Genomic DNA, 19,705 nt, shown 5'->3' on the forward strand with positions numbered 1-19,705 from the left:
GTCAAAATATTACTTTGTCTATCAATTTCAATAAACAGCTCGCAGCGTCATGAGTAGCAACTTGGTCTGCGAACGGGTGGGTTAAATGTCGAAGGGAAAGGGTCCGGGAGGATGGTATAAACAACTAAAGTAGCTCGTTATGTAACACTGAACCAAGTCCAATAGTCACGAATGTTCGCATTAAAATTGGGCTATATCAGATCCTCGATTCCGCCGGTAAGTCCGGTAGATAAAAACTGAAAATCAATCCTTTAAATTCCTCCTGCTCAATCTAATGGATTATATATTTTAGCATTTACTTAACGACCTCCTTTAGACTCTTGAATTATTCAAATAGGCACAATTTTTTCTTCTTCTTTTTCGTCCTGAATGTACAGGGTCATCCAAAAGTCCCGCACGGCCAGCACCAGTCATCATCTCTATAATTTTTGAACGCATTGAGATAGAGAACTGAAATTTTGTGAGTATTTTTAAGTCGAAGGAAACAACGCCCCCCCCCCCCCCCCAAATTATAAAAGGACCGTCTTATGAAGGAACAAGAACCCGGGCGGTTATAGGAACGCTGCAGGACTTTTTAGGATCACCCTGTGTGTGCTACCTGAGTACCCGAAAATAAAAAGTCGGATTTGACTGATATTAAATCAGATTTAATGTTCAAACTGAGCAAAATGCATTATTAGAGACTCCTGAGGGTCGCTGAGTCCAGAAATTACAGATACTTCCAAAAAATTCACGTTTTTAAAATTACAGCTCCGTAGCGTTATTTTAGAGGCCCACTGAGCGCCGACCGGCCGCTCAGTGGTCCTGTACGGAGCTGTAATTTTAAAAACGTGAATTTTTTGGAAGTAAAAATCCCAAAATTAAATTTTTAACTTAACTTATGTGCTTTTTTCAGTTTTTGAGGAAAAACAATTTCTTTTAAACAGATTAAACTGAAATTTCACATTTTTTGATTTGAACCAAAACCAGTTTTTTAAATTGTTCGTCTTTTTCCGCATCCAACGAGTGGTCGTATAAGCTGGGGAACCGAACGGTTCCGGAGTTATGATCGATTGAAGTTTCCGCTCAACGCGCGCCGACCGATTTTCGCGCGCAAAAAAGGCGGATTTGACTGTTATTAAATCAGATTTAATGTTCAAACTGAGCAAAATGCATTATTAGGGACTCTTGAGGGTCGCTGAGTCCAGAAATTACAGATACTTCCAAAAAATTCACGTTTTTAAAATTACAGCTCCGTACAGGACCACTGAGCGGCCGGTCGGCGCTCAGTGGGCCTCTAAAATAACGCTACGGAGCTGTAATTTTAAAAACGTGAATTTTTTGGAAGTATCTGTAATTTCTGGACTCAGCGACCCTCAAGAGTCCCTAATAATGCATTTTGCTCAGTTTGAACATTAAATCTGATTTAATAACAGTCAAATCCGACTTTTTTGCGCGCGAAAATCGGTCGGCGCGCGTTGAGCGGAAACTTCAATCGATCATAACTCCGGAACCGTTCGGTTCCCCAGCTTATACGACCACTCGTTGGATGCGGAAAAAGACGAACAATTTAAAAAACTGGTTTTGGTTCAAATCAAAAAATGTGAAATTTCAGTTTAATCTGTTTAAAAGAAATTGTTTTTCCTCAAAAACTGAAAAAAGCACATAAGTTAAGTTAAAAATTTAATTTTGGGATTTTGACCTTTAGAATCTTAAAATATGCAATTTTAGACGATTTTTCGTCCAAACCGGGCCTCAATATCTTGTTTCGTTCGAAAGATATCGAGGGTCACAGGTTTTGACTTCCGCCCCCCCTAGCGCCCCCCCAAAATTTTTTGGGGGTCTGAAAATTTGGGGAAAGAAGCGCTCCAGTATTAGTAACTGATAGACGAAGTTTGAATAAGTTTTAGTGGGGGGGCGAAAAATGTCGTTTTTGCATACGGCTCTTTGCAGTTTAGCTCGCGTACATTTATTCAACTTTTCGCGGAATTTTTTAGACCATGAAAAAAAAGGTGTTTGATCTTGCACTTGCACAGTGTAGCGCGCAGTGCAAATTACGGAGTACCTCTCTTCAAAGACCGCTAAATCTCGAATTTTCCTAATTAAAACACAGTTTCAAGATTTGAAAGTTCATTTTAAAATGAGCGTTAAACTCGTTAGAAACCGGTTGGAGATAGCTCTGTCGAAAGTTCTTTATGCATTGAAAAGAAAATCGGATTCATTGGAACAAGTAATTTTGTTTCCGCTTTCCCTGACTCGGAGCTCGATAGCCAAGATTTTCTTCACTGTAGGAATAAAATAAGGTGAACATTTTGCAATGGAATGATTCAGTCTTTCCCACCTAAAATTTTTCCGCGTAATCATCGCAAATCTTAGCCAACAAGGTTCTCGAAAAGTCCACAATTTGGCAACACTGCTAACTATCCGAATACGCAGACATCCGCGTCCGTCGGGAACAAATAGTAATAGTAATCGGAGCCTGGCCGCCTGGCGATCGCTGCAACTTACAATAAGAAATCCATACTGCCTGCAATTTGTTGTGTATGCAACATGGACATCCATTGGACACGAATAGTTGCATCCAGGCGTTGCCATTGAAAACCCATAGCGCCTTCAATTTTTTCCTGTCGGAGGTAACTAAATGCGTTTTGTCAGTGCAATGGAGGATTTGCTAGCAAATATTTTATTGCTTCCTGTAACTGTGCTGAAAGAGCTGATTTCGCGGTATTTTCTATGTGTTTTTTTTTTTTTTTTTTTTTGGTTCTTTTTTGTATTATGGGATGTAGTATCAAAATAGGTAAATTTGAAAATGCGATAATGCACCGCTTAGTGATGTCATCTGGCGGCATTTCCCATTTAAACGCATGTATTTTAGCATATTAGATAATTTTGTCATATCTCCTCGAATAATTGTTCAATTTGTGAACCAATGATATCCTCGTGTTCAATTCACTCAGTAGTTCCTGCACTTAAACACGAGATTCATCAAATTTCAAACACCTGCAAAGTCTCCATTGCTTGTCGTAGTTGCGCAAAGACATCGCGATTCTAGCATAGAATAAAATTGAAGAAAAAAAGTGAGAATAATAATTGATATAATGGCGATAATGATTACTGATTAATAGATTGATTGACTGAAATAATTAATTGATTCAATGGCGATAACTTTAATACTTGATTTTATCTCGAATGACGTAGTCATCAAATCAGTATATCGTTTCCCAATGAAGATAATTTAGGTCTTTCCTGCGTTTATTGCGGAGTTTCTATACAATAGAGTGTACACTCAAGCATAAATCTAGAGCTTCGTAAGCAAGCTTGTCCCACCTCCTACGTCAAACGCAACGCGATGAGCTGATTTTACCTTTCCGCCCAAGCGTGCTGATTAAAGCAATAAAATGCATTTGTTTATTTATTTCGCCCAATGAAGCCAATGAACCAGTCGAATCATCTGAATGACGCGAGAACTCTCGTCCCCTCCCGCCTTTCGCCAGGAGTGAGAACCAATTTCGCTTTGTGTAAGAACTTTTTTTGCGCAAGGTTATCTCTACATGGGTTGAATCCCGAGATTTATCTGAGATTTTCATTCTCTGCAATTGCTCATCTTTGATACAGTAACGTTGCCCCTCTTTCTCGTCTTTTTTTTCTCTCTTGTTTATGGTCGCCCTATCTTCCTCCTCCTCCCCCCTCGTTGTACACGTATCTGTATTTATTTATAATTAACTCCTGTTACGTTATGAGCTGGAGAGATAGACCGCCTGTCAATTGATTTTCATTCATTTTTGTACTTCAATTTAATGATTCGCTCATTTTCACTGCTCGACAAAGTCTCGATGCTTTTTCAATTTTATCCGAAACAGTCCCTAGTTTTTTTTTTTTTTTTTTTTTTTTTTTTTTTTTTTTTTTTTTTTAATGCCATAAGTGCCCCCTGTGTTTTTCAGCCAGACCAGTCGCTGTCTTTGAAATACAAGCACAACGACGTATTGTCAGAAGTTGCAGCAACTGAGCTCTTCATCTCTATTTCTATTTAGCGTATTTCCCGGAGGAAATACACTATTGCTTTTTTAAATTTTGGGTCGGTGCCTTTCTGCATAGTTCCGTATTATGATAGGGTAAAGTCCACTCCATAGAATTTTTTTTTTTTTTTTTTTTTGTTAAAAATTGGAATTTACCCAGAAGTTTCTACGAATTTTGTTTGCTAGAGGTCGCGTTTGGTGGGAGTTCCTTTCATTGAGGTTACCCGAAACACAGTTCAAAAAGTTAACGCATTTTTAAAGTGAGATAGAAAATCCGCGATCTTCACCCTTGTATTTACTTTCAATGCTAAAGTGAGGGCATCTGATCTTCCGTCGTAACCTGAAAATGGGAAAACTGATTCGGCGTGGACTCTAACAAGTTCCGTTCGAGAAGTCAGAAAATATTTCTCAACCGTGAATACTTCGGCAATCTCTATAATATAGCTTTAACTATGCGTCGCAACTTTCATTTTTCCATCTGAAATCCAAGGCATTCTATTCCTCTTCGGAATCATGGTTTTAATCAAGCATTGATGTTTTAAATTTCGTGACTGAAACGCGTTAGGCGATGTGGAAATGAAGACTGAATAAGAAAATTCTCTTTCCAGGACTGTCTTCTAATCAGTCAGAGTCATGCACAATGTGATCATGAACAGCTGCATTCGAGTGCACGTGCCCCATGGTTCTGCTGTGCTAAGTAAAAACGCCGTATGAGCTTTCGAATGTTGCCGAATTTCCTCTCAGATAACATCACTTTTTGAAGGAAGTTATGAATAGCATTCCTTGAAATTTTGGGATTTTGTAGATCAAATTACAAATGAAATCCTCCGAAAAATCGAAAGAGGAATATTCACAAATTTTGATGAAAATTCGTGATTAGTCGAAGGAAATTTGGCAACACCCGATTGCTTGTACGACGTTCTTCTCCAGCATGGCTGAGATCTCTAACTTCGCATTATTTCTGTTCAAGGGATTCAGCGTGAAAATTTCTCCAGTGTTTCCACATTTTGGAGCATTCAAGAGTCAGAAATTTCCCCTCCAAAAATCTTAAAATACAGGGAAAGATTAAGTATAGTTTCGAAATCCATGAAAACTTCCCATTCTTCACGGGATTTTAACCTATTTACCAGGGGCGGATCCAGCAGTTTGGCAATACAGGATTTCCTTCATTTAAACCTATGTTAAATGATCGATTCTTATCGAAGCACCTGGCCTGGCCCCTTCAAGAATTTATCCAAGTCCATACATTTAAATGGAGAAAAACAATGTTGCCAATTTGCTGGATCCGCCAATGCTATTCACGCGCTAATACATCATGCTCCATGAAACGCGACTCATTTTTCCGTAATGATTGTTGTCTTTTCCACTGTCAAGTTTGTCGACTTGTATTTGCCAACCCTCCGTCAAGAGAAATTGTTTGCCCTTCAATTTTGCCATTCTATCGCCCTCATCTCGGAATTATAGTTTGTTTATCTTCCTTTTCAGATTCATTTAGGCCTCTTTTGATTAAAACGGGACCAATTTTTTTTCGTCTTCAAAACAAGGAGGCCTGCGCGTTAGTTTTGTGGTAGAATACTCTAAAGTAATCAATGCTTATCAACGCACGTGCATTTCGTTCCTATCTCTGAATCGAATACTGTTTGTCAGTGGTCCAAAATAAAACTAATCATCGTTTAGTCTCTTTTTTGTGATAACACCCACCATCTACCTCCTTTTTTCAGCCCGTAAAAAGGAATAAACTCATACTTAATTCAGAACAAAGAGTGATTCGCCGTCCAAAATTAGTTTGTTTGTCCTCAAAGAAGAGAGTCGAAGGCGTCAATTGGGGGGGGGGGGGGGGGGGCTCTCCTTTTTCCGCCTTGCCTTAGAAATTTTACCTTTTTTTCGGGGTAATTAACAATTTGGTTCAATTCGAGGTCACTAGAGACTTTCCAAGTTTAGCCCCCCCCCCCCCCCCCCAGATTCGACTGAAATTGTGACTCGGACAAGAGGTAACTCCCGTAGCAAAATTTTGCGTTGAAACATTATTTTAAGTAATTTACGTTGATTTCTGGTAACGAGGTGTCTTCTTCTTCTTGCTGAAGACAAGGCGTTTCGCGTCTCTTTTTACGAAGTTTGTTTGTTCTCTCGTTTCAGTATCTTTTGTATCTACGTATGTAACCTTCTCCGATTTTTTATGTCGATCCCTTGCCTATATCGCGTCGTCCTATTACATCTGCGCGATTTCCCCCTCCCCTCTCCCGCCCGACTTATCAGAAAACTGATAAACTTTTCAGAGTTCGATTTTTGCAGAGCGATTTCGGTCAAGACTCCGCAACCTTCCCGCCGCCTCAGCATGCGTTCTGCCCAGTGGCGTGACGTGCTTTGCGATATATCGATTGATCTGCCAGTTAGACCCATGGAAAAGGATCGATAGACAGGGTGCTCGCAACGAACACCTCAATAATCGATTTTTTCACCATAGGTTCAAATGGGGAAATATCGATAATCGATCATTGACGCCTCTCCACTAGTTCTGCCCTTTTTCTGCCCTCGGGCAACGGATTCGATCAGCGTCCCGAGTGGTTCTCGAACTTCCATCGATGATGCTGTGAAAGTCCCTCCGCGTCCAACTCGAAAGCAGTTTTCTGGTTTTGTTCTGTTTTGTTTCGTTCTGGTTTTTTGCGGATATCAGCGGAATTTTGTGCCACTTTCCCCATGTTTTCCCGTATTTTCCCCTCTTCTTTCCTCCTCTATTTTTATCCGAATTTCGAACCAAGTAAAATGTTCGCGGGTTCGGTTTTCGACGTGAGCGTCCTGGTTCTTGTCATCTATTTTTTCTTCTCTAAGAGGTGAGTATTCCTGTTCAATAATCAAGATCGGTAGTGTTAGCCGGAAAATGCATATCTTGATCCTCGCCGCGATCCGCGACGTTGCAAAATATCCGCTGTTTTGAAATTTTTTCTCAAGAAAAGCAATCGTTTGTTAGTTTTTAAAATTCTCGCCGCATATCGTGCAATTGGGGGATATGCCCCCTGGCCGCTACGCGGCCCAACCATCAGCGGTTGCTTCGCGCCCTCAAATGCCAGCTTTTCGGGCCCTAGTGACTCGGACTAAATAGAGCGGGATTATCTAGGGGCTATCTTCCATCAGTAGCCGCACATCACCAGGAAAATCGGCCCGGTTGATCTTCCGAACAAATTGTAACATCGCGAATCGGAATACGTGTTTTTTACTCTTTACTTAAACCATCGATGAGCCGCGTGTTGCATGTGATAGTGTCGTCGAGTCATAGATGTGTGGAAGGAGGTCAGGGTCAAAAATTTGGAACGAAGAAATGCGGGTCGCGCATAAAAACAAAAAAGAAATTCCTAACAACATTTCGAAAACATTTTTCAAAAACAACGAATGTCCCACTTGAAAAGCATTACACATCGATGCACATACGTGACTTCTTACGATCCATTTTTGAAGAGTCTCCAGTTGAAAAATGGGAAAACTGGTGGAGCTGTATCAAAACTCAATCTCCAGAAGAATGCATGGAATGAGCTTTTTTTCGGTCTCGAAAAATCAGGGGAAACCTCGAAATGCTCTCAAATTTTTCTCAACTGCGGAAAGCCACTAAAAATGCAGAAAATATTGCCATTGACCATTGACAGACTCAACAAGCCCATCCATAACCTGGCGGGAAAAGGTCTCAGAGCCGAATGAGAGGAGAAAGAAGTTGAAAATACAGATGAGAAAGCAGGAGGAAAAAAGAAAGAAAGGACGAAGGAAATAGAAATTCTACTCTTCTCCAGCTTTTTCTCTCTCTTTATCTTCATATTCTTCCTTTTCCTCTTCTCTTTCTTCTTTTCCTCCTTTTCCTCCTTTTCCTCTTCTTCTTCTTCTTCTTCCTCCTCTTCTTCTTCTTCTTCTTTTTCTCCTTTTTCTCTTTTCCTCCTTAGGAAAAACTTAGGAAGACTTACACGAAGTCTACTTGAGTCCATGAATTCCCCTCCAGTAATAGAAAATGCTCAGCTTTTAAAAAAGTTATGTCGCAATTTATTATTGAACCATTCATCTACGAAATTGGCCAAGCAGTTCAAGCTCATGAGCCACTAAAGTCATGATAGATGAATGGAACCATAGCTCAGCAGATCCAAGCGCTTGAGCCAGAAGCCAGCAATTTGGCAACACTGGATTTCCTCCACATAAACCTATGTTAAATAATCGATTCTTGTCGGAGCACCTGGCCCCTACAAGAATCGATACATTACCATAGGTTTAAATGGGGGAAAACCAATGTTGCCAGTTTGCTGGATCCGCCAATGGCTTGAGCCCTCTTTGTAAATGGTGTAACTGCCGTTGTTTAGGAGGGTTATGCTTGTTTACCACAGTCCAGCGCAGCCAGCCAAGGGACTTCCGCTCATGAGTGTGACGCCCGTAGATAAATCTCTTTTACGAATACGAAGTTCGTCACTGTCCGCGTTTTTGCCTAGCCATTAAATTGCAGGCGAAAACTGATGCGCGTCGCAGAGTGAACGGAATTCCACATAGTCGACAGAGGGATGTTTTTTTTTGGGGGGGGGGGAGAGGGGGGGTTAGACGTACGTACGTACGTACGTTTAAACCCACGTCCCTTTCGTGACCTTGGAGGCTACTGGTTCATCCTGATTCTTGACCAATCCCAAACCAGAATCTTGTTAGATAACGATAGATACCTATACTGCCGTGCTAAGGAAGAACGCCGTATGAGCCCTCAGACGTTGCTATATTTCCCTCAATGAACCTAATTTTTCTGGAAAATGTTTGCATATTTTTTTGTCAAATTTTCCAGACAATATTGTTTGCAGTTTAAATATCTGAAAATGTCAAGCGAAAAAACGCATAACTTTCCTTAAAAATGCATGTTGTATCGGGGGTAATTTGGCGACTCTCGAATTTTCATACGACGTTTTTCCATAGCACGTCAGTAAATAGGAAATCAATTATTAAGAAATTGATTTTTAGAAAATCGATTTAAGCATGAACAGTTTATCCGTGAATAAGTGTTTCAACACACTTTCGTTGCTCCCTTTTTTGCCTCTGTCGTGTGTATATTTTTGTTAGATAAGTCGATCTCTTTAAGGTTTAAATTTTTAATCAATCGGTCCCTTCGAAGTTTCAATTTTTTTCTGAACCACCTGGAGCAATCAAGTTATTTCCCCATGCTCAAAATATCGATCCAATTAGGATAGCCTCTGAATCTTATCAGCGATTGAGAAGGGGGGGGGGTAGGCAAATCCCGTTTCTTCAGAGGCACATACGTCCTCTGGTATAAGATAAGCCAACGTTACTGTAGTTGCCGGAATGAGCTCGCCGGGATCCTGGATTCGGGCGCCAATTTAAAAAATGCGAGAGTTTGAAAGAGGGGAAGAATGATCAAACTCTTGTGTCTCAAATTTACAAAAAGAATGTCCTTTTATTAGCTAAATTTGTGAGGATCCTACTCAACCTACACTCGAAATGTTGATAATAATTTAGCCGAAATGCCACTCACTAACGTGCACCTCAAGGCTTAAAATTGCAGGATACATGTAAGAGAAGAGGAGGAGTGAAGCTGGGCGAGATGCTACTCACTAACGTGCACCTCAGCACAGAGGAAGAGAAAAGAGGAAAGTGAAATGGACAGAGGGCTCGACGAGATGCTACTCACTAACGTGCACCTCGAGTCGAGAAAGATTTAGGAAAGATGAGAGAAGAGGTGACCCTCCGGAAAGGAGAGGGTGATGAACAATGTTTGGCTTAGAGGGCTATCAGATTGATTTGAAGCTATTGGAAGACGATCTCGACATTCATTGCAATATTTTCGTTACAAGAAAAATTAATTAAAATATAAAATTTACAGAAATGGATGTAGGAAAATTTCCTACAGACGTTTATAGTAGTTTAGAATTTTTTACAATTTTTCGTTTTGGGTAAATCTACGGAAAACCCTGATTTCGCAGTTATCTTCGAGAGAGAAAAAAAAGGAGAAACAGTATTCCATTTCTTTTCATTATTCAAACAGCTGATGTACCGTCACCGGGCGTCGTGGCGCGGTGTCGCCAAGCCGTGACACATTTGTCGCTATTTTGGTCAACAAAAGAAGTGGAAAAACTTAAAACGAAGAATGAAATTCTTCGTTACAAATCTCCTCCTTTTCGGAGATGAGGAGACTGCTGTCTTGAAGCTTAAAATATAAATTTTATAAAAGGTATACACAAAAAAATTGAGATAAACTACTTTCAGCTTTTAGGGCAAAATCCCCAAGACAATTCACAAAGTTACTTCATCCTGAACAAAATTACGAGAAAGATTCTATGAGAAAAAAGAGAGGAATATTTCTGCATGATTTTACAGATTAGTTACAAAAGAAAGACACATGACAATGACATGAATTAGCATGTTAGGTTGAAAATTAACAGAGGATTAACAACGAAAACATCGGCAGAAAATTTAATGGACACAAGCAAAAATCAGAAAAATACAAAACTGGCCATTAATTGAAATAGAAACCAACCAGAAGTTTCCCTACGGCCAAGGAAAAAAAATTGTTTTAGTTGAGCTGACCATAAATACATAAACTAGACCCGACCCTTACTGCAATAGTTTTACTGTTGGTTTTTTGTCTTCCATGTGTCTGATAATGAATCGTTCCAATTATCAAATGACTGAGAGCATCATAACGTCCCATGTAGACAACAATATCTTTGATTGAGATTTTGCGAGAATTTTCACAGCAACCAAACAATAGCTCAACTCGAAAACTTGTTTGCAGAGTCCTCAAATACGGGAGATTGGTCAAAACACCTTCTTGGCTAGTCAAATCCATGAACCTAGCAATTCATATGGTGGCCAATTCTTAATTCCACACAAAAAATCGGACTCCCAAACTACAAAACTGAGTTGAGACACTGGAAATTACAACTGGAAGAATTCTACGTATTTACTTTGTCAGACTACCACCACTGACACTAAGTAACTCCCATCTCAAATTAAAAGATTTGCCAGGTTCATTTAAGATTCCTCAAGTGATCTTACATATTCTTATTATTTATCAAGACAACATTCCACGACTGTAGGTAAACCCTAAACCCTACTTTAAAACCAACTATGTGCAGAACTACATCTTCGGGGTGCGCAATAGATATACGCGGGTCAAAGCTTCACTTTAAGGCTATAATGTAGCGAAATTTCAAGAATACGGAAACAGGTTGTCAAAAAAAAATATGCTGGTCATTCATAAAATGTCAGGTTCATAACTAAAGTGGATCAGCAATTCTACAATCTAGCCGTTGGTGCATTGACATCACAAAACCGTCAATTCCAAATTCACACCAGGCGTCACAAAAAAAGAAATATTGCTTGTCCAAAACACAAATCAATGAAACCTACTTAAATCATCATACATTAAAAATTGACCCAACACTGTTCCAAATTTCAAGTGATAAAACGCATAAAAAGTAATCATCTTATTCAGAAAGAAAATAAGTGGAAAACATTACCACCATTACATTTAACGAAGTAGTTCGAAAGAATTTAAAATTTAAGGATAAAATTTACAACCTTCTGTGAACATTTTCTAGGGCGTGCTTCAAAGCTCCTGCGGGTTTAAAAAAAAATAAATCATATTTTCCAAAAAGTACAGAGTTGGTATCAAAAATGATTGGTTTCAAAACTTTAAAAAATTCACAGTTTCAATGGTTTCAAACATTAAGTTTCAAAATTCGTAGAAAATTCAAAATTAAAATCTCTCGTAATGACACATTCGCGTATGCCAGACTCACAAGTTCAGCTAACAAGACATTCAGGGGTACAAATTTAGATAAGGTTCAAAAGAAGTCCCAGTTCGCGGGCTGCCACTTTGTAACGAGGCAAATCCCGTTTCTTCAGAGGCACATACGTCCTCTGGTATAAGATAAGCCAACGTTACTGTAGTTGCCGGAATGAGCTCGCCGGGATCCTGGATTCGGGCGCCAATTTTAAAAATGCGAGAGTTTGAAAGAGGGGAAGAATGATCAAACTCTTGTGTCTCAAATTTACAAAAAGAATGTCCGTTTATTAGCTAAATTTGTGAGGATCCTACTCAACCTACACTCGAAATGTTGATAATAATTTAGCCGAAATGCCACTCACTAACGTGCACCTCAAGGCTTAAAATTGCAGGATACATGTAAGAGAAGAGGAGGAGTGAAGCTGGGCGAGATGCTACTCACTAACGTGCACCTCAGCACAGAGGAAGAGAAAAGAGGAAAGTGAAATGGACAGAGGGCTCGACGAGATGCTACTCACTAACGTGCACCTCGAGTCGAGAAAGATTTAGGAAAGATGAGAGAAGAGGTGACCCTCCGGAAAGGAGAGGGTGATGAACAATGTTTGGCTTAGAGGGCTATCAGATTGATTTGAAGCTATTGGAAGACGATCTCGACATTCATTGCAATATTTTTGTTACAAGAAAAATTAATTAAAATATAAAATTTACAGAAATGGATGTAGGAAAATTTCCTACAGACGTTTATAGTAGTTTAGAATTTTTTACAATTTTTCGTTTTGGGTAAATCTACGGAAAACCCTGATTTCGCAGTTATCTTCGAGAGAGAAAAAAAGGAGAAACAGTATTCCATTTCTTTTCATTATTCAAACAGCTGATGTACCGTCACCGGGCGTCGTGGCGCGGTGTCGCCAAGCCGTGACACATTTGTCGCTATTTTGGTCTACAAAAGAAGTGGAAAAACTTAAAACGAAGAATGAAATTCTTCGTTACAGGGGGGGGGGGGGGGGGGGGGGGGCTGCCAACTAGAATAGTTTATAATCATGCTCGCACCATTTATTTTTGTACTTTAAATGTGATTGTGCATGAAAAATGCTGGACAATTCTTCAGACGTTCCCCAAAAGAGCTTCATTTTTCATCCCTAAGATCCCCAAAAACTTGTAATGCAATCTCAATAGAAACTTTATGACTTCCTTATTTTGTTAATTGATGTTTTATCCATTTTCTTTTTTCATTAGATTTTCCAAGATGGTGGATGTACTGACGGCTCGATTTCAAAACCAACTGGGGAATCTACTCAACGGTGATAGTGTCCGCAGCAGAGTGAGCGAACCGCAAGATCTGTTCGATGCGTCAAATTTGCCTCACATCGCTCGGCTGGCCAGAGAGAAACACAAGCAAGAACAATTAAAAAAACGCGAACTCGCCAACAAAATCAGCTCTAAACAACTTCTTAACATCAAAGAAAAGGAATGGGGCGTTTTTTTAGCCAATACAAAATCCAATGTTGGACTTAGCTGCTCTGCCTGTACTCCAGACTCAAGAGTAAGTATATTTAATTACTCTTCCTCACTGGTTAAATCTATCCAATCCAATTATTTTTATAGTCTTCCCATTATTCAGCTTAAATCCAGAGATGTCTTCTTGCCTAAAATTTTGAGCTGTAATTTACTCTTAAGCCTCAACATTGGGACATCTTAAGAGAATTCTACTTATTTGCGAGTTTTTTAACTTCAGATCATTGTGTTTAATTGGTAATAATATTTAAATCCTTGGGTGTTGGTAGAAATAATGGACCGCCATTCGTGTCTCTAAAAGAGAAAAAAATTTTGGAAAATGTTAAATAAGTTTAAGGTGGTAAATTACTTTTCTAGCTTCCAGGTGTCAACTTACCAGTTTGCCTCTCAAACACGTTTTTCGCACAGAAAATCACCCCTCTCCTCTGTGCATGCAAGAAATTATTGGGGAAAAAAAAAACTATAAACAAGCAAGAGATAATCCAGTGTAAATTCTGAAAGTTCACGTCTGTTTACAATCTTCATATTAAAGCAGATAATTTCTTAATCCTAAATCTTTATTGATTCATTGAAATTTCGTCTGTTCCCAGGAATCATTCAAAAGCAAAGACGATCGAACTGCAATGCTAAAGAATGTCTTGACAATGCGAGATCCAAGCAAAGACAGCGGATGGCTAGCCTACTATTTTAATCACATTTATGCACTGTGCAGTTCAACACACCATGATTATCCCTCGGTTTCAGAAACGGTAAGCCTTGCCACTTTAAGGGTTGTAAGACTGGGTCTGTAGGGCCTGCAAAACGGAATTTGGCAGATGAAGTAAGATCGGCTGTGCGGGAAACCTTTTCATTTTTCTCATTTTATCACCATATTTTTCACAGGAACTTTATTTCCACTAACTATATTACTTGGAAGGGAAAAAATATAGAACTAAAACATTATTGCCAGATTGTGCTGAAAATTCTGCACTTTTTCTTATTTAAATCAATGTAAAATGTTCAAATCTTTTTCACAATTTGGCAACTTTAAAGTGAAGTTGAGAGAATAGATCTAGTTATTTTCTGTGACTTTACAAGCCTCCATTACCAAAACACAATTCTGCAATTTACGCAATCGATTTATTATTTGTGGACCAATGATAGCAATCCTGACTGATGTTGTTTTAAAAAAATATTGACTATTCTCTCAGGATGCTCCTCATCAGGGGTGCAAAAAAATGCCTAATTTCGTGCTTTGCAGATTGCAGCAAATCAACGGTTTAAGTCGGCAATCACATAACTCGGTTTGGGACGTCGTAGACTTCCTGTCATATTTTATTTTTTAATGGCGATTCTTTAAAACTGCTGTGATTTTTCTTCTCAGTACGAAGAAAATTCTGCATAAACATGAAGGAATGATGTTAATTTGTTCTCCTTTACCAAAATAACATAGAGGCGGAGATTTTCAGACACTGCAAACAAGATAAGTGATTGCGGACTTACGCTGTCGAAATGTACAACAAATCTTGGCAGATGACGCAAGTTTCAAATATGATGCCTTTTTTTTTTTGCTTTATATTTTTAAAAAAGTAAGGCTATTTGTACATTTTGTTGTTTGTTTGCCATAAAATCAGTATTTCTTCCATGAGGCAAATTGGAGAGGCAATGAGACAAAAACGCTGGTTAGCAGCAAGCAGTCTGCTTTTTGTAGCTTTTTGCAGCCCTGACCTGGCCTTCAGGGATAGAAAAATGAGACTAGCCAGAAGAAAAAAATCTCACACAGAAAGTCCTGAGGGTTTTATATATAAAAAAGAGGGGGAAAAAACTGGAAATTCTTTCCATTTCATCTGTAATTCCTCTCCATCCTCAGAGTTTTTTTGACCATTGAATCGAAAGTTTCTTGGGTTAGCATCAATGTCAGCGATAAAAATTGTTATTTTCTTATGCATTCCAGTAGATGATCGACCACAGAATTCAAAACGTCTTATCATTTTGGCCAAGATATTGTGAGAAAAGCTGGAGAATTTTTTCGTGTGACATCTGTGGACACCCTGACATTTACTAATAAAGTTTCTACTGTTTCTGATGAATTCTCATCTGATGATTGTATTTCAGGTTCTCAATAGTGATCAAATCCAAGAGGCTATTGAGCTCTCCGCGCATCAAATGTTGGAAGATGAAGGTGTGAAAGAACCTGATGAACAGTTTTATCAAAAAGTAATCAACAAAAACGCACAAAGAGCAGCAGCAATTCTCCGCGGAATGCAAACAACAGTTAACAACTTAGTTTTCAAGTGAGTCCCCCTGTCAATTTTTAAGAGTTGAAACAATGTCTTGCATTTGCATTGCTTTCACCGTATTTTTGGCAGGTATGGAAGATTTAAACAAATCCTAGCATAGCATTATTTACTTATAGGAGAGATCCAATCGTAAACTCTTGTGCAGGATATGAAATTCTCATATGTAATGTTCTCATTGTCACTGAGAAGTACCACTTACAGTTTTAGAAATGAAAGGAGTCTCCGTAACTGTATCGTTGGAGTGATGGAGTGGTTATTCATCATAATGTTAATCAATCATTTAAAGGTTGTAAAATAGTGCTGGGTCCATACTTTTTTGCGGGGGAAATCATTTTGGGGGTCAATCATTTCATAAGCAATGTACCTCCTCTTTCAAGATCGGCTTTTTCTGTTGTCCTCTCTTTGCAATAGGGCCTTTTATTCATCTGGAAACCAGCCCCCACTTAAAAAATCAAATGTTTCGTCCTCAACTGCAAAAAATGGTAATTACTGAAGACTGTTTATGTTCAATTAAGAGAGTCAAATCGATCCGGTCAGAAAATGGAGGTGCTTACCACTGAAATGGCCAGCTTCAACGTAGCTATTCAGTGAAAGTTTGTATTTTCAAATTGAAAGACTAATATTTCCTTACATACTTCATTAGACCTAAAATTCGACACTGTACATGTAATTTTATCAGGGTTCATTACGAAATTCCTCCTAAAGGCGGAAGCTGGAAATTGCTCTTCTGCTTATCATGAAACTATGGTCCACAATAAATCTCCCCTCATCCCTGTAAGCAATCCAAATGAATGACCGGCAAATTAATCATCAGTAATGATCAATCATTATTGAGGCAATGTGGTATAATGGCCACTAGCATGTTCAAAAAATTCCATCAACAAGAAGGAAAAAAAAAAACCGAGTTTAATTGTTGTGAAAAATGAAAGTATAAATCAACCCTCTCCTTTCTGGGGGAAAAGGTGTAGGAAAAACCAATGTACACACTCAACTTTACATAAAAATTATAATAGCTGCAAACAAAATTTCAAGCTCCTTATGACTTTAACCTCTAAATTTGTTAACTTTTTAAAACACCAAACCGCATTTTCTCAGTTCAAACCTTATTGAACTCAGTACTGTTTGTTAAACTCAATTCAGTCGTTTGCGAGAAGAAATTAAACGTCTATCTGTATAATTTTCAGGATTGTTGGTTGGTTTGCATACAAAATTCTATCAAGAGCATTCTCTGGCATGGTAATGCATCCGAGTCAAATTAAAATGTTAGAAGCCGCCAAAGCAAGAGGTCTTCCCATTGTCTATCTGCCCCTTCATCGGAGCCATTTGGATTACATAACTGTAGCACTTCTCCTTCAGTGCATTGATTTCAAAGCTCCTCTAGTCGCAGCGGGTGATAACCTCAAAGTCCCAATTCTTGAGTGAGTATGAATTCAAGCTAAATTGAAGCTTGATCTGAAAATGATGATTAAAATCAAACCTGTTTTGACTAAAGTTGACTGTTTTTGGTATGTAGTCTGAAAAACCTGGAAAGTCAGGGAATTCATGGCGGCTCAAAAAAGTCTCAGAAAGTCAGAGAATTCTTAGGAAAAATCTGAGAATTTTTCATGTACTACATATATTCAGCAACCTCAGCTGGTGCTATTCGAAAGTGAAAACAATTTTTAATTGCCTTTTTCCTTTTTAAATCTCCAAAAAAGAATATTTCATCTGAAGTCTCCTAAAAGTCACCATGATTAAAATAAGAAAAGAATGTAAGTGAAAGTTTTATTTAAAAGTCAGGGTATTTGGAATTTTTAGAGTCAAAGAAAATTTCAAAATTTTGAAAACCGTGTAAAATCCTCAATGATTTGAGTCTCGTTTGCATTATTTTAAAAAAGTGTTATTCCGACGTCACTAATAAAGCGGATACTTATCTGTAGAGATAGTAATAGGCAAAAAGTTCAAAGATTCAGAAGCGTTTGCGAAATTGAGGACCTGGATACTAAAAGAGCCCTTCTCTGTTAGAGTTTCAGAATCGCCACCAACAATTTTTTCTTTTTTTTTTGAGAGGAAATTACTGAATCACTGAACTTGCGATTTATACTGAAGATAGCATTGAATTATGAAGAATATTCTATTAAATTTCCATCTCGACACAAGTATTTTCTGTCCTGCAAAAAGTAAAAATTTAAAAAGAAATTATGTAACACCAAAACTGAGAAGTTACCTTTTTGCGGTCAATTACAACACTCCTCAATTACAGCAGATGAAAGCTGTGTTGCATGAGCGGAGTTGTTAAACAATGAAATAACCAGGTTTTTTTGAAAAATTGTTTGAGTCCTTTTTTAGACCAATTTTTAATATTAACCATTTCCCTGAAAGTTAATGAGAATACAAAATTAACGGCCATGAGGTATTTGAACTCAATCTACGCTTATGTCTGCATTTGTATTTTTTTTTCCTATCCTGTCTGAACAATCTTATTTTTATCTTAAAATTAGGTGGGCCCTGAGAAACAATGGAGCATTTTTCATCAAAAGACGAATTGATCCTGTGACTGGCCGCAAAGATATTTTGTATCGTGCTATTTTATGCGCCTACATGACTGAATGTCTGAAAGCTGGATATCACCTTGAATTCTTCATCGAAGGAGGTAGAACAAGGACAGGGAAGCCCGTGATTCCGAAAGGTAACAACCGTCTTTTTTTGTGCTCAAAGTGTAAGTCCTCAGGTCACATGAAATACCTCAAAGGGGAAATGGATTTCCATTAGCGTCTTGGGACTAAAATAGTGAATTGTGAGGCAGTTTTTAATCTTGCGTCGAAAGCTGCTTTTTCATTCTCTTTTTCCATCACATGAACCGAGTTGATCAGACGTGATCCAACAAACATTTTATAATAGTTAATTTTAAAATTAAATTTAGAAATTGCTCTTTCTTAATATTCTGAAGTAAATTGTTAATAAAGAAATGCCAAGGATTCTCATCATTGCAGCGAAGAAAAACGCTAAAAAAGTCACAAAATTATTATTTCCTGAATTTTGTGATCAATTTAATTATGAATGCATTTTGCTCTGTGATGCAGATGTGCGCAGCATGTTTTGCAAAGTGACATCTTTTTCAAGAAAGATATATTTTTCTGTTATTTTACAGGTGGTCTGCTGAGCATAATCGTTGATGCTTACTTTAAAGGAACAATTGAAGATGCACTACTGGTTCCAATCAGCATTAATTACGATCGTCTAGTCGATGGAAATTTCACTCGAGAACAGCTTGGAGAACCAAAACAACCAGAAACACTTTGGGGCACTATCTCAGCCATTTTCAAGACCATAACATCATTTTATGGGTTGATGCGTGTTGATTTTAATCAACCATTTTCATTAAAGGTATGTGAGCTGTCACCTATCAAATTTATTAAAATTGGCCAGACTATTGAATTGGAACTTTCAAAAATGCTGACGATTTTTGATACTTACTAACACTTTATAGTGGTGACATATGGGAGGGAAGTAAGAATGTAGAGAGGGGGCCTTTTACTTTTTTCTCAGGGAATTTAAGTGAACTTAAGAGCGATTTTCTCTAATTTAACGCCCTTCTAATTAGTTCTTCCCTTAAAAATCTGATATATTGACTCAATAGCATAGATGCTGACTGGTAGTAATACCTTTCTATTTTTGTGAATCACAGCTTTTGTTGTAGGATAGGAAATACAATAAAATATCTGTATTCTAACTTTAGAATGTTCTTAATTATCTCTATTTTTTTCTGCTTTCCTCTAAAATCAGGAGTTGGTCAAATCTTTTGAAAGGCAGATGAGCTCCACAAATAAAGGTCTGCATGTATTACGACACAGCAGCTCATTTCATGGAACAGTAGAAGTTTCAGAGGATCAACGCCAACTAGTCAATTCAATTGCTACACATATTGTCTACGGTACGTTGAAAAATTTTCTACTGTGATCTCATCATTTTGAAATTTGTATCGCTTAAATAATGTGACAAAATTTATCTGCTACAATCAAGCATCACCTCAAAAACTAAATTGCCCTCTAAATGTGTCTGTAAATGTCAGACTAGTTCATATAGTCCTGATGGTGCTAATTTCATCAAGCAATTCTCCTAAAAGTAATTAAGAGAATATCTTTTAACTTACCTACAAAATTCTCTCAATTTCTTATTAA

The 19,705-nt window shown here is 38.1% G+C and overlaps 1 protein-coding gene across 3 annotated transcripts in view; it reads left to right on the top strand.

Annotated features, from left to right (window-relative positions):
- mino (glycerol-3-phosphate acyltransferase mino) overlaps nucleotides 1-19,705 on the top strand; it is a 50,993-nt gene that overhangs the window by 23,894 nt on the left and 7,394 nt on the right. For 2 of the 3 annotated variants that reach the window (XM_019042971.2, XM_019042972.2), the window contains exons 2-8: nucleotides 12,988-13,294; nucleotides 13,857-14,015; nucleotides 15,361-15,539; nucleotides 16,730-16,963; nucleotides 18,026-18,213; nucleotides 18,676-18,911; nucleotides 19,311-19,458. In XM_019042971.2, the coding sequence (XP_018898516.2) occupies nucleotides 12,998-13,294; nucleotides 13,857-14,015; nucleotides 15,361-15,539; nucleotides 16,730-16,963; nucleotides 18,026-18,213; nucleotides 18,676-18,911; nucleotides 19,311-19,458 (1,441 nt within the window). In that variant the 5' untranslated portion in view covers nucleotides 12,988-12,997. Of the gene's footprint in view, nucleotides 1-6,523; nucleotides 6,827-12,987; nucleotides 13,295-13,856; nucleotides 14,016-15,360; nucleotides 15,540-16,729; nucleotides 16,964-18,025; nucleotides 18,214-18,675; nucleotides 18,912-19,310; nucleotides 19,459-19,705 lie in introns of those variants that run through there. The other variant, XM_019042970.2, reaches the window with a different exon arrangement.

This window comes from Bemisia tabaci, chromosome 4 (assembly GCF_918797505.1).
Source record: "Bemisia tabaci chromosome 4, PGI_BMITA_v3".
NCBI lineage: Eukaryota > Metazoa > Arthropoda > Insecta > Hemiptera > Aleyrodidae > Bemisia > Bemisia tabaci.